The sequence below is a fragment of the Hemitrygon akajei genome, chromosome 8 (genome assembly GCF_048418815.1).
Source record: "Hemitrygon akajei chromosome 8, sHemAka1.3, whole genome shotgun sequence".
Taxonomy (NCBI): domain Eukaryota; kingdom Metazoa; phylum Chordata; class Chondrichthyes; order Myliobatiformes; family Dasyatidae; genus Hemitrygon; species Hemitrygon akajei.
Genome location: NC_133131.1, coordinates 9,109,026 through 9,124,346, shown reverse-complemented (window position 1 = coordinate 9,124,346; position 15,321 = coordinate 9,109,026). Strand labels below are relative to the sequence as shown.

The following is a 15,321-nucleotide window of genomic DNA, read 5'->3' as shown; positions in this document are numbered from 1 at the left end:
GAGAGGAATATTTTCTTTCATACAGTTGCAATATGCTTCACTGGCTTCCTTTATCTCTGAAGGATTCTGTTTTAATGGGTCATATGACTGCAGGTGGAGGGAGAAGGGAGGAAGCGTGCATCGGGAGGTGCTGGCTTTGTCTGCGCTGTCCTTCACCACTCAGCCCTCTTGTGCAGACAGCTCCTTATGAAGTTTCATTAAATGCAGATGGCAGGCAGGCAGAGAGAAGCAGCTGCTTCAGTGTGAAGGTTACTGACCCCGCACGTCTGTAGTTTTGAACTTCATTTCTCTCCCACCAATCGGGACTTTTTTCTTTTACAAGTACGTTGGGTAGCGGGGAGCATTAAAGCACCTTACACTGACCTCTGCCATCTTTGCTTCGCATTCAGCACAGGCCAAAGGGGATTTTGGATTCCTGTCTTCTGATAGCTCCTAAGTATCCTAAGTGAAATGCATTGCAGCAGCTAAAGAGTATTTCCCAGTGGGGGCTGGGTCCACAGTGCAGGCGCTGCTCTCAAACCTGACACTAATTTTTACAGTTCTCTCCCGGAGAGACTACAAGGCTAGACTGAAAATGTCACACTGTCGTAGGGAACGTGGGCAAAGATTGGGTTGTACCATGGCGGAATTACAGATACACGCGTACCACAGCTGGGCAGAGGGAGAAATTACATCTCACCATAGCCGCGGTGTCTGCAGCCGATGGTTTTAAATCGTGGTTACTCATAATGGAGGAAATGCAGAAGGTGATTTTTTGCAGAGCAAGATCCCAAAATGGGGATGTGATAAACGACTCTGCAATCTAATTAATGATTCCCACGTTCCAAAGATGTACGGATTAGTAGGTTAATTGGCCACGTGGGTGTAATTGGGCAGCACAGGCTCATTGGGTCAGGCGGGCCTGTTACCGTGCTGTGTCCCTAAATAAAAAAATAAACTTAAAAATCTTCTTTCTGAAGAGTGCCAGAGTCACACAGCACAGAAACAGGCCCCTCTGCCCATCTGGTTTATGCCCATCCAAGCTAGTCCTATTTACTAGCATTTGACCCATAGCATTCTATACTATGTACCTGTCTGACTGGCGTTGCCCCTCAAGTTCCTATTACATCTCTCCCCTTTCACCTTAAACCTATGTCCTCTAGTTCTTGATTCCCCAACCTTGGGAAAGAGATTGGGTACATTCACCCTAGTTATGTCCCTAATGATTTTATACACCTCCACGGGATCCTCTCTCAGTCAGCTGCACTCCAAGGGATGATGTGCTAAACTGTCTAACCTCTCCCTGTAATTTAGAACTTCAAGTCCTGGCAACATCCTTGTAAATCTTCACTGCACTCTTTCCAGTTAAACAACATCCTTCATCCAGCAGGGTGACCAGAACTGAACACAATGCTTCACGTGTGATGTGACTGCGATTTTTGTCCATTCCTAACTAATCCTGTGAAAGTCAGTCAAAAAGTCAAAGTAAAGTAATTCCCCAGGGCCTGACGAGGTGTTCCTTCAGACCCTGCAGGAGGCAATTGCAGAAATTGCCGGGATCCTAGCAGAGATAATTAAATTATCCTTAGTGGCAGGTGAAGTATCAGAGGATTCAAGGATAGCCAGTGTTATTCTGCAATTTAAGAAAGGCTTTAAAAATAAACCAGGAAATTATAGTGGGAAAATTATTCAAAGGTATTCTGAGGGACTGGATATACAAGAATTTGGATTAACATCGACTAATTAGGAATATTCAACATGGCTTTGTGCATGGTAGGTCGTGTCTAACCAATCTTACAGACTTTGCGATGAAGTTATCAGGAAAGTTGATGAAGGCAAGGCAGTGAATTCAAAGAAACAAAGCACATTTATTATCAAAGAATATATAAATTATACACCTTTGAGATTTGCCCATTTACAGGCAGCCCCAAAGCAAGGAACCTGAATAACCCAGTTTAAAAAAAACGAAAACCACTGCACAGAGAAAGAGAGAAAAAAAACTAGAAATCATGCAAACCATAGAAGCAAGCCAGAGCCAGAGCATTCTGAACTAGACTGAGACCGCAGATCTGCTCCCGCAGCAGTTGGAGTAGGACCGAGCCTCAGTTCCAGATTCATCACACCAGCAGGGCAGAAACACACAGCAGCCAGATCCGTTCAGAGCCCTGGTACTGCGAAGAAAGAATGAGCATTCGCGGGAGAGGGAGCAAAATCAATCTGACCATCGCCCCTGTTCCTGAATTTCGGGCTTCCAGGCTATCTGTGCCGGCGTTTGAATTCTCCAGGCACCAGGTAGTGCCTCGCTCTGGGAACCAGACCACGGCGCCACGGTACACTTGGGCTGCCCAGCCCGAAACCATTCTCGATCTCTCCCAATTGGCTCAGCGCTTGAAGCGACCCAACCTCACACCCGGGTTAAAAATCATGCAAACCGTAGAAGCAAGGGTAAAGAGGAGGTTCACAAGGATGATTCCAGGAATGAAAGGGTTATCATACAAGGAATGTTTGATAGCTCTGGGACTGTACTCACTGGAATTCAGAAGGATAAGGCGTATCTCATTGAAACCCTTCGAATGTTGAAAGGCCTAGACAGAGTAGATGTGGAAAGGATGTTTCCCTTGGTGGGAGAGTCAAGGACAAGAGGGCACAGCCTCGGGATGGAGGGGTCCCCTTTCAAAGCAGAGATGCAGAGAAATTTCTTTAGCCAAAGGGTGGGGAATTTGTTGCATAATGCAGCTGTGGAGGCCAGGTCGCTGGGTGTATTTAAGGTAGAGATTGACAGGTTCTTGATTGGACATGGCATCAAAGGTTACGGGAAGAAGGCCGGGAACTGGGGTTGAGGAGGAGATTTTAAAAAACGGATCAGCAATGATTGAATGGTGGCGCAGACTCAATGGGCCAGATGGCCTAATTCTGCTCTTATGTCTTATGGCTTTAAATGGATGGTCATCGGAACCCTTCTGCATCAACTCTTTTCCAAATTGTTCATGCAATCTCCGACAGCAAAACCAACTCCACCTGCGACCCCGGCTCAAACACACTGCGCCTCGCTAATGCCCCAGCATGGCTCGTCCTCCAAGCCAGCCTCACCTCCGTCTACCTCCTCACTGTCTGCAGTGATAGTTCGCCACAGTTTGCTTCAGAAAAGATGCTATAAGTGATGTTTTTAGTGGAATCTCTTGCCTTTTGAACTACCAGTAGCTGTCATATGCCTTTGGAATGGCACTACATGGACCTTATGTCAAAAAGGCATTTGACAAGATCCCTCATGGGAGGTTGGTCAAGAAGGTTCAGTCGCTCAGCATTCAAGATGAGGTAGTAAATTGGATTAGGCACTGGCTTTGTGGGAGAAGCCAGAGAGTGGTTCTGCCTCTCTGACTGAAGGCTTATCACTTGTGGAGTGCCACAGGGTTCGGTGCTGGTCCTTTGTTGTTTGTCATCTGTATCAACAATCTAGATGATCAGCAGATTTGTGGATGACATCAAGATTGGGGATGTAGTAGACAGTGAGGAAAACTATAATGACTTGCAGTGGGATCTGGACCAGCTTGAAAACTGGCAGATGTGTGAGGTGTTGCACTTCCAACCGGGACAGGTCCTGCACAGTGAACTGTAGGGCACTGAGGGGCACAAGCAGGATTGTTCAGAAGGAAGGTTCCAGAATTTTGAATCATTGACAATGAAGGAACTTCTGAAGTAAAATTAACACGGAAAGAGGTTGTTAGAAGTTGCTGCATCACAGCCTGGCATGGAAACCCCAGTGCCCTTGAACGGGAAATCCTACAAAAAGTAGTGGATACGGCTCTGTCCATCACAAGTATAGCCCTCCCAACCTTCTATCCGAAACACTAGCAGGAAAGCGGCATCCATCATCAGGGGCTCTCACCACCCAGGACATGCCCTTTTCCTGCTGCTGCCTTCAGGAAGAAGGTACAAGAGCCTCAGGACTCACACTACCAGGTTCAGGAACAGTTATTACCCCTCAACCATCAGGCTCTTGAACCGAAGGGGATAACTTACTCAGCTTCACTTGCCTCATTATTGAACTGTTCCCACAACCAGTGGACTCACTTTTCAGGACTCTTTATCTCATGTTCTTAATATTTATTGCTGATTTATTTATTATTATTACTTCTTTATTTTTGTATTTGCACAGTTTGTTGTCTTTTACACTCTAATCGAACATCCTAGATGGTACGGTTTTTCATTGATTCTGTTATGGTTATTATTCTATAGATTAATTGAGTATGCCCACAAGAAAGTGAATCTCAGGGTTGTTTATGATGACATAAATGTACTTTAATTGTTATTGTTCAGTCATTTAGTCAAGTCCGACTCTTCATGACCTCAGGGACCATCAGGTTTGCATGGCAAGATGTGGAAGTAGATTGCCAGACCTTTCTTCCACACGGATACTGCTTCTGCCCAGGTTGGCATCCAGCTGGGTTTGAACTCAGGACCATCTGCCCTGAAGTCCAGTGCTGATACCACTACACCACCAGCAGGCCCTGTTGGGAAATGCTGTTGAAGAGATGAAGAGAGTAAATATTGCACAAGGATACTTGAGGGAGAATTCACTGGCCGTTCTCCAAAACAGTGGCATTCGAATCTTCTACATAAGGCCGACAGCAGAACAAAGGTGGCACAGCAGCATAATGGGGTAGCATGGCAGCGTAGCAGTTAGCATAATCCTCTACAATGCCAGCTAAAAGATTGGGATTCGATTCCCACTGCTGTCACTTAAGAAGTCTGTACTTTCTCCTGAAAATTATGTCCTCTCGTATTAGCCATTTCAACCCTGGGAAAAATACTCTGGCTGTCCACTCTTATCGTCTTGTACACTTCTATTAAGTCACCTCTCACTGCACAGAGAAAAGGCCTAGCTTGCTCAGCCTATCCTCATAAGACAAACACAAGGAAGCTTTGAACACATTCTCTCATCTTTTCCACTGTCCACCAAGATGGTTCTTTATTTCAAGAGTGGTACCAGACATACAAATGACCTGACCTGCCCAGTGGAGCCAGTGCTGTGTAATTAGGACATCAGTGTGAGGCTGTTATAGGAGAGGACACCGCTGTAGGCTTGCCTGTTCATTCAGTAAATTTGGTAAATCTTGCCGAGGCTGTATCTTGGCGTTATCTTTCGAGTTACATAAGGTGCATGCTGTCGGCAGTCTTGTCTCAGAGAGGCAGGGCAGGAATCATAGCAGTCTCATAAGTTCTGTACTGAGTTTGAGATCTAAAGATGAAGGTTAGCTTTATTTGTCAGTCCTGATGAAGGGTCTCGGCCCGAAACATCGACTATTTATTCATTTCCGTCAGTGCTGCCTAACCTGCAAAGTTCCTCCAGCATTTTGTGTGCTTTGCTCTGGATTTCCAGCATCTGCAGAATCTCGTGTTTCTGTGTCACTTGTGCATTGGTACATAAAGTGAAGTGCTTCGTTTGCATCAACACAGTCGGAGAATGTGCTGGAGGCAGCCCGCAATGTCACCACACTTCCACGCCGATGTAGCATGCCCACACTTACCAACTCCAACCCGTACATCTTTAGAATGTGGGAGGAAACTGCTGCACCCAGAGGAAGCCCACCACAGTCATGGGGAGAATGTACAAACTCCTTTCAGTGGCGGGAATTGAACTGCAATCGCTGGCGCTGTAAAGCGTTAATGCTGCGCCAACACCACGAAGGTGATGGTGAATGCCTTCTTTCATTGGGAGCCAGCCTCCAAGACAGGTGTACGTTTTCTGCAGTTGTAGTTGGACAAGTTGTATTCTGATTTGCAGATGTAACTGTGAGGCCCTCTCTCTCATATGCCTGGGTGAGCAAGTTAATAATAATAGTAATTTATTTATAAAGCACTTTTCATACACTTTTTGGGCACCACGGTAGCATAACAGTTAGCACAGCGGTACTCCAGCTTGGGGTGTTCCAGAGCTTGGAGTTCGATTCTGGTACCGTCTGTGCGGAGTGTCTGTACGTTCTCTCCTGGGTTTTCCCCAGTGCTCCAGATTCCTCCCACAGTCCAAAGTCATACCAGGTAGGTTATTTGGTCATTGTAAAAATTACCCAGTGATTAGGTTAGGGTTAATTGGGCTTGTAGGGTTGCTCGGGTGGCTCAGCTTGAAGGGCTGAGAGGGGTTATTCCGCGCTGTATCACTGAATAAAACAATGTCGTTCAAAGTGCTTTACAATGGGTTAAGGTTCAAATGTGAAAATAAACGACAAAAAGATGTTAGTTAAAAGCAAGGTCAAATGAATAGGTCTTGAGCTGGCGTTTAGAGTGTCGACTGAGACGGCATCCCTTATAGTTTTTGGTATTGAGTTCCACAGTTTAGAAACAAGCTGATCTACCAATTATCTTTTGAGGGAGATTGGTTAAACTTAAGAGAGCAGCGGAAGAAGACCTGAGAGCTTGAGCAGTTGACAGTGAATTGGAGTTAAGCCTTTGAGACATCATCTTCTAACCATGCCTCACATGAGAATGCACCTTCCTTCTGTGAGGAGTAATTTCAATGCCGATTTTCTTTCTCTTCCTGCTCATTTTTTTTACAGGTTTGAACTCAGCTTCCATCTGTGCTGGGCTCAGTATTGATTTGAGCCCTGGCAGTATTTTGTTGGTTTACTAATGCAGTAATGAGGAGTTAATGGGGCCCTTGACGTTCCACTGTATTGATCAGCCAATCCATTAAGTCCCCTACGAGAGGTCCAAGGAACACTACAGGCCTGTGTATTCTGTAATGTTAAACCCACAGTGCCAGAGCAGGTCTAACTTTCTTCATTGCTGTCGTGCCAAGTTGCCTTCCATAACCACAGGTTGATCAATTGCTTGCCTGGTTTTCTGCGACCTGATGGCAGAGTCTTAATAAAAATCCAAGGTCTTGATGGAACGGACTGCTATGAGACTGATTCAATCCCTCTTCTTCCTTCTTGTATACCATGGTGAATTAGCCTGCCTCAGGCAGGATCAATCCAGGAACCCAGCACGAATCCAGGTGGAAAGAAAATCAGGCTTTCGATATTTATTTCTATCTATCATCTACCTGCCTACCCATCTATCTCCATCTGGCAGCACAGTAGGGTAGTGGTTAGCACAGCGCTTTACAATACCAGTGACCCGGGTTCAATTCCCACTGCTGTCTGAAAGGAGTTAGTACGTTCTCCCCATGTGGGTTTCCTCCGAATGCTCTGGTTTCCTTCCACAGTCCAAAGATGTACCAGTTGGTAGGTTAATTGGTCATTGTAAATTGTTGCAGGGTTAAATTGGGAGTTGCTGGCCGGTGGGGCTCAAAGGGCTGGAAGGGTCTATTCGCACTGTATTTCAATGAATAAGTAAATAGAACAGGCCGTGCCAGCCCAGTCTGCATGACCCAGTTACACCCCCATGTAATTAGCCTATTGACTCATACATCTTTGTAGTGTGGACAAACCAGAGCACATGTGGTCACAGGGAGAACATACAATCTTCTTGCAGACAGTGGCAGGAATTGAACCCAGGTTACTGGTGTTGTCAAAGTTTTATGCTGACTGCTACACTGTGGTGCCGCCCCACACTTTGCCTTGCCTTGCCTTTGTGTGGGCATCAGAAGAGGACTGGTCTCTCAGTTTCATGTCTAGATAGTAAAGTACCCTCCTGCTTCTCATCCCATCCACTGTGCTTTGAAGAGGTCCCTGTAACAATCCCAAAGGTTTGGCCACAAGGCAGACGGCAGGCCCAGAACCTCCACCACTTTAGAACATTTCTGTAAACCTGTAGACATGAGTGGCTGTCGATGCAGGAATCTGGTGCAACAAACAACCTGCTGGAGGAACTGTGCTCGACATGCTGAGTTAAGAACGTAGAACAGTACAACACAGTACAGGCCATGGGTGTGCCAACCTATTAAACTGCTCCAGGATAATTTATAACTTCTCCATGGACAGACCCAAGCCCAGCTTCGAAAGAAGGAGGGCTAGAAACTTGGTCCTGTTAAAAACCCAGGGCTACAGAAGCTCCAAAAACCTCATCCCTGGGAGAGGAAGGAGACACAGAAAGATGGGCTGCATCTGGGGACAACTTGAACCACTGGCCCAGGACAGAGGACTCTGGCAAGTTACTATCGGCAGCTATACCCCGGTAGGGGTATTAGGATTAAGAAGAAGATAATCTTTTTTTCTTCTTTCTCTGTACACATTGGGTCTTTATTTTTTAATTGGACTTTTCTCTGTGGAGCGACGGACAATGAGAGGTGACCTGATAGAGGTGTATAAGATGGTGAGAGGCATTGATCGTGTGGATAGTCAGAGGCTTTTTCCCCAGGACTGAAATGGCCAACATAAAGGGGCATAGTTTTAAGGTGCTTGGAAGTAGTACAAAAGAGATGTCAGAGTTAAGTTTTTCACACAGAGCGTGGTGGGTGTGTGGAATGCCAGCGACAGTGGTAGAAGCGTTTACAATAAGGTCTTTTAAGAGACTCTTAGATAGGTACATGGAGCTTAGAATAATAGAGGGCTATGCGCTAGGGAAATTCTACGCAGTTTCTAGAGCAGGTTACATGGTGAGCACAACATTGTGGACTGAAGGGTATGCAATGTGCTGTAGATTTCTATGTTCTAAGTTATAATTGGGTTCTTTAACGTTTCTTGCTTTACGGCTGCCTGCAAGCAAACAAATCTCAAGGTTGTATGAATTATACATTCTGTGATAATAACTGCACTTTGAATCTATGAGGAGCGTTTGATGGCTCTGGACCTGTACTCGCCCGAGTTTAGAAGAATGGGGTGGGCGGGCTTTCATGGAAACCTACCAAGTATTGAAAGGCCTGGGTAGAGTGGAGAGGGCGTTTCCAACAACGTAAGGGTCTAGGAGTAGAGGGCACAGCCTCAGAATAGAAGGACGTCCCTTTAGAATAGAGATGAGGGGAAATTTCTGTACCCAGACGTAGTGAATCTGTGGAATTCATTAGCATAGATGGCTGTGGAGGTCAAGTGATTGGATATGTTTGAAGCAGAGTTTGATAGGTTCTTGATAAGTAAGGGCATCAAAGGCAGGAGAATGGGGTTGTGAGGGGTAATAAATCAGCCATGATAGAATGGCGGAGCAGGTCTGATGGGCGGAATGGCCTAATTCTACTCCCATTTCTTAAGGTCTACGTTGCCTTCTTGCGACTGAAGCAAGACCCCAAGGTATTGGAAAGGGGCTGAGGAAGCAGCGGTGTTTAATTTATAGAAACGAAATGCAGTCTGACCTGACCTTTGCAGATTTAATCACATTCACTCTAATGGGATGTGAACAGGAAAGCACTCCAACTAATCACTTCTGATGTAAAAAACATCAGCCACATATCCATTGGTTGAAGGAACACAAAATGAGAGACATTCCTCACAATGAATTAAGCACGAAGCAAAGACACGTACATAAACACACCAAACTCTGCGGGCGCTGGAATTCTTGAGCGACACTCGCACAAGATGTGGGAAGGTCTCGACAGGTCAGGCAGCATCTGTGGAGGGAAATAAACAGCCGGCGATTCAGGCTGACGCCCATTATCAGGACTGGGAAGGAAGGGAGACAAAGCCGAAATAAGAGGTTGGGGGGGGAGGGTGAGGAGGACTAGCTGGCGGGTGGGCGGGAGAAGGGGGATGAAGTCAGAAGCTGGCAGGTAGTATGCTTAAGAAGGAGGGATCTGATGGGAATGGACAGTGGATCATGGAAGGAGGAGGGGCACCGGATGAAGGTGACGGGCAGGTGAAGAGAAGAGAAAGGGACAGCTCGCAAGTGTCACCATGCTTAACGTGCCCACAACTCACTAACTGTTTCTAATCCGTACATCTTTGGAATGTGGGAGAAAACCGGACCATCTAGAGGAGTCCTGGGCATTCACAGGGAGAAAGTACAAACTCCCTGTGACAGGAACTGAATCCCAACCGCTGGCTTTGTAAAGCATTATGCTACCATGCGGCCCTCTCTTGCACTATTCAGTTGTTCTTGTGCTTATCGCTGTATTTATTATTCCTACCTCTACTGCTTACTCACAGAAACAAGGAATTTCATTGCACCCTGGTGTATATGGCAATAAACTCAACAAATAAAACTGCTGAAGATCGGATCTTTGCCATGATGCTCCCTGCCAGTAAATAAGCAATCTGCTGGAGGAACACAGCAGGTCATGCAGTATGGTCCTGAAGTGTCAGCAATTCCTTCCCCCACCCCCACCGCCCCCGTGGGCACTGCTCAGTCTGGAGCTCCCCCAGCAGATTGTGCGTTGTTCTGGATTCCAGCGTCTGGTCCCTTGTGTCTCCACTGTCGTACTCACCCGCTGTTCTTCTTCCTTCCAGTTCCAATTGACGCCACGGCCGGAATAAAGATGCTCTATGTGTTCGTGGATATCAAGATCGACAGCGCACACTTTGTTGAGACGGTTCGCTTCAATTTCCCCCGGGGCTCGGCCCTGGCCCTAGTCAGCACCATCCAGTTTGTGGCAGCACTGCAGGTGAGGGAGCTCCACGGCTACATGGAACAGTATGCACAGTACAGGCCCTTCAGCCCTCAATGTTGTGCCAACACTTTTTACCTACTCTAAAGTCAATCTAACCCTTCCCTCCCCCTTAGCTCTCCATTTTTCATTCTCCCATGTGCCCATCTAATAGTTTCTTAAATGTCCCTAATGTATTTGCCTCTGCCACTATCCCATGGCAAGGCATTCCACACATTCACCATTCTCTGTGTAAAGAACTTATCTCTGACATCCCTGCTATACTTCCCTCCAATCATCTTAAATATTTATTTATTTAATGATACAGTGTGAAGTAGCTGCCATAAAATCAACAAATTTCACAACATACACTGGTGATGTTCACTCTGATTCTGAGCCAGGCCGCCCAGCAATCCCCATCAAACCTGATTAACCCTAACCTAATCACAGGACAATTTACAATGACCATTTAACCAATCCAGTTTGTCTTTGGACTGTGGGAGGAAACCAGAGGACTTGGAGAAAACCTACACGTTCCACAGGGAGGATGTATAGAGACTCCTTACAGAACTGCACTGGAATGCAACTCCAAACTCTGGAGCACCCCGAGATGTAATAGCATTGTGAACCTGCTACGCTGCCTTGGGACCCCTCAGATTAGCCATTTCTGTCTGGGAAAAAGTCTCTGGTTGTCCTCTCAATCTATGCCTCTTATCATCCATTACACCTCTACATGTCACCTCTCATCCTCCTATGCCCCAAGAGGAAAGTCCTAGCTCGTTCACTCTTATAAGCTGCTCCCTCGGGATTGAGGATTACATTGCTTCTACCTTGGTCTGTGGGGCCTGAGGCAGCCAGTGTGGGAACTGCAGACCCGTGCAGCCGTTAGCGCAGTTGCTTTAAAAAGCCAGCTACGTGATCTGGGTTCATTTCCTGCCATTCTCTGTAAGGAGTTTGTACCTCCTGTCCGTGACCGTGTAAGTTTCCTTACACTTCCAAAGATGTACAGAATTTCCTTACACTTCCAAAGATGTACAGAATTTCCTTACACATTCCAAAGAAGTACAGACATGGATGAGTGTATTGTGGGCTTTGGGCCCATACTCACTGGAATTTAGAAGATTGCATGGGGATCTCATTGGAACCTACTGAATGTTGAAAGGACTAGATATGGTGGATGTGGGGAGGATGTTCGATATTGTCATTTAAGAAAAAATTGGACAGGTATATGGACAGGAAAGGAATGGAGGGTTATGGGCTGAGTGCAGGTTGGTGGGACCAGGTGAGAGTAAGCATTTGGCACGGACTAGAAGGGCCAAGATGGCCTGTTTCCGTGCTGTAATTATTATTATTATATTATATGGTATGTTTCTTGTGGTGGGAGTATCCAGAACTAGAGGGCACAGCCTCAAAACTGAGGGGCGACCTTTTAGAACAGAGGTAAGGAAGAATTTTTTTAGTCAAGAGAGTAGTAAATCTGTGGAATGCTCTGCCACAGACTGCGGTGGAGGCCAAGTCTGCAGGTATATATTCTGATCGGTTGGGGCATCAAAGGATATGGCGAGAAGGCAGGTGTATGAGATTGAGTTGTAGGATCAGCCATGGTGGAATGGCAGAGCAGACTCGATAGGCCAGATGGGCTAATTCTGCTCCAATGTCTTATGGTCCTATGGTATTTGGACTGTGGGAGGAAACCAGAGCATCTGGAGGAAACCCATGTGCTGACGGGGAGAGGCTGCGAACTCCTTACAGACGGTATTAACCTCTGAAACCTGGAAGGCCCCAAGCTGTAACGGTGTCACGCTAACCACTACGTTACTGGAGAACTCAGAACCGGATCAGGCCCTTCAGCCCCCGATGTCCGTGCTGAACATGATCCCAAATTAAACTGTATCGTTTCTGCCTGTACATCAATCACATGCCCTCACCCTGAAATTTCGTGAGTGTACCTGAAAGCCTCTCACTATCATATCCACTTCCACCATCACCCGGCAACCCACTTTAGGGAGCCTACCATTCTCCAGGTAAAGAGCTTGCCCCGCACATCTCCTTTAAACTTCCCCCGTCACCTTAAATGCATGTTCTCTACTATTTGACATTTCTACCCAATTCTGACAATCTACCCTATTTACCCCAATAAGCTTCTATCAGATCTCCCTCGGCGTCTGATAGTTCACAAAACCAGCCCAAACTTGTCCAACCTCTCCTTTTACCTCATGCACTTTAACCCAGACACCATTCTCGTAAACTTGACAGCTTAAGACATGTCAGAAAATTTGGCCCATCAGGTCTTTTCCGCCACTCCATCATGGTTGATTTATTATCACTCTCAACCCCATTCTCCTGCCTTCTCCCTATAATTTTTGACAGCCTTACTAATTAAAAACCTATCAACCTTCCCTTTAAGTAATACCCCCAGGACTTGACCTCTACTGCTGTCTGTGGCAATTAATTCCACAGGTTCACCACCCTCTGGCGAAAGAAATTCTGCCTGATCTCTATTCTAATAGATATTCTGAGACAGTGCACTTTGGCCCCACTCTCCCATAATTGGAAATACACCTTTCCAAAGCTTCCACTGGCTTCCTGTAATAGGGTGAACAGAACTGTACACAATTCCTCAAGTGAATTTGGAGGATTTTGTGGAGACAGTTTGAAGGTATGATGAAAATACTTTCCTAAGTCTCTCTGCACAAAACCCATTTTGACACCAGCATTACCCTTAGTAACGACGTAACCTCACCATGGCAACAGCTTTTCCCCACACTAAACTCACCGTCCCTCCAGCATTATGTCGTATTGACCTCGGAAATCTGGCCTCCCTGTCCTGTTTCCAATGTACCCTCAGCCTGACTCTCAAACAATGCCACCCACTGCACCATAGCCCTACGGTATCCGGAGACTGATCACCCAGCTCCCTCTGGAAACCTTGGCATTTCCACCTTGTGATTCCTAAGCTGCTGCATCCTACGAGAGTAAAGTCCAGTGTACATGAGGAAGCCAGGAGCAGGGGAGGTTTATGGTGCATCATTGTCATGGATACCTGAGATGGACATTATCTGCGAAAGCCACAGAGTTACAATGTTCTGTTCTCAGTGCCGACGCCATCTCAAACTCATTCCCCTAGAGATCATCACAGTGAGTTAGTGCAGGCAGAGTTCCACTGTCTAAATTCCCTCCTTCCTCCCATTCTCCTTAGTTCAAACAAACGTAGTGTTGTCTATAAAACAAACACTACTCTTGTTTTATTTATAAGTTGGGAACTTGACACTTTTCAGATAAATGTGAGCAGGAAGAGGTTGAAGGATCTAGTACCTGGGGCAGCCTTGCAGCATCTCCCAGTCCAGACCATTTTAAAAAAGTATATTGTCTGACTATTTGATCAAATGCTTCAATAATTGATGACCAACATGAAAGATTTTTACAGCACAATTCTGCCTGCCCCTCAGCTTTCTCTGTACAATTCTCATAGCCTTGTGCAATAATTCATTGGGTTTAAACAACCTAGCCTGACTTTTGCCAATACCAGATTCAAATTCGGAGTTATTTATCACATGTACATTAAAACATACAGTGAAATGCGCATTTGCGTACAACGCTCCCCCAATTTTCTTTACAGCTGCAAAGACCAACTTTGCTCTATGCAGGAAACTGGGTGGCACTGGGTTTTTTTGTAATATGCATTCTGTGAATATTTAGAATGAAAATTGAAAAAGCACATACTTTATTTTTTTTATTAATCGAAGGATAAAATGGCATACAGTACAACAAAGAAAATCTTTAGTGTTTCATAAACACTAGCTGTGTTCAATTCTAGCTGCTGTGCGTTTCCGTTACTGTGTGGCCATGCACCTGCACAGCATAGAAGGAACAGTGTTTGTGTTAACAACCAACTTGCCCACGGATGTGCTGGGCATTCAGCCCGTAAGTGTCACCACATATTGCTAGGATAGCATGCCCAATATGCTTAGCAGAACAACACAGAATGTACCAAGTGATAAAGCAACAGCAGCGAAACAACACGCCCACTCATGGATGAACACAGTCCTCTAACCCCAGGGCATGCCGTCTTCAGACTCCACCCTCCAGCAAACTCGTGGATATTCGGAAATTGTGCTTTTGACTACCTTTATGGATTCACAGAGATTCTGGAGTTGGACCTTAACTTTTGGACTTCTGATCAACATTTGGACTTTAATCTTCATTATCAACCCAGGACTCACAAATGACAACAAATGAAAAACATTAACAAGGACCCGTACTCCAGACTCGCCAGTGACAGGACCCGAACTCCAGTCTTACTGCTTCATGACGCTAGCGGGTCACTGTCTCCTGCCTGCACGGAACTCTGACCCGGACACGGAGGGTAGGGTTGGGGGTGAGCAGAGATGGTGGGGGGGAGGGCACCAGTCCTCGTTATAACCTTCCTATAAGTATAGTTATTAATAGATACAAAACAGAATGCAGAATATAGTAAACACGAGAAATTCTGTAGATACTGGAAATCCAAAGCAACACACACAAAATGATGGAGGAACTTAGCGGGTCAGGCAGCATCTGTGGAGAGCAATGAATAATTACTCATATTTATGAATAATTACTAATTATAATGAATAATGGCTGTATAATTTATACATTCTTTGATAATAAATGTATTTGAATCTTGAATCTTGAACAGTCGATGTTTCGGGCCAAGATTCTTCATCAGGATTAGAGTATTATATTTACAGAGGAAGTGCAGTGCCAGTAGTCACATAAAGTGCAAGGACATACAATTGTAAGATCAAAGTTCAAAGTAAAATTTATTATCAGAGTATCTACATGTCACCACATACGACCCTGAGATTCTTTTTCATGGAGACCTGCTCAGCAAACCTATAGAGCAGTAA

The 15,321-nt window shown here is 45.6% G+C and overlaps 1 protein-coding gene across 2 annotated transcripts in view; it reads left to right on the top strand.

The window, feature by feature from the left end:
• dph1 (diphthamide biosynthesis 1) overlaps nt 1–15,321 on the top strand; it is an 804,031-nt gene that overhangs the window by 416,694 nt on the left and 372,016 nt on the right. For both annotated transcript variants that reach the window (XM_073053176.1, XM_073053177.1), the window contains one exon: nt 10,296–10,450. In XM_073053176.1, the coding sequence (XP_072909277.1) occupies nt 10,296–10,450 (155 nt within the window). The remainder of the gene's footprint in view (nt 1–10,295; nt 10,451–15,321) is intronic.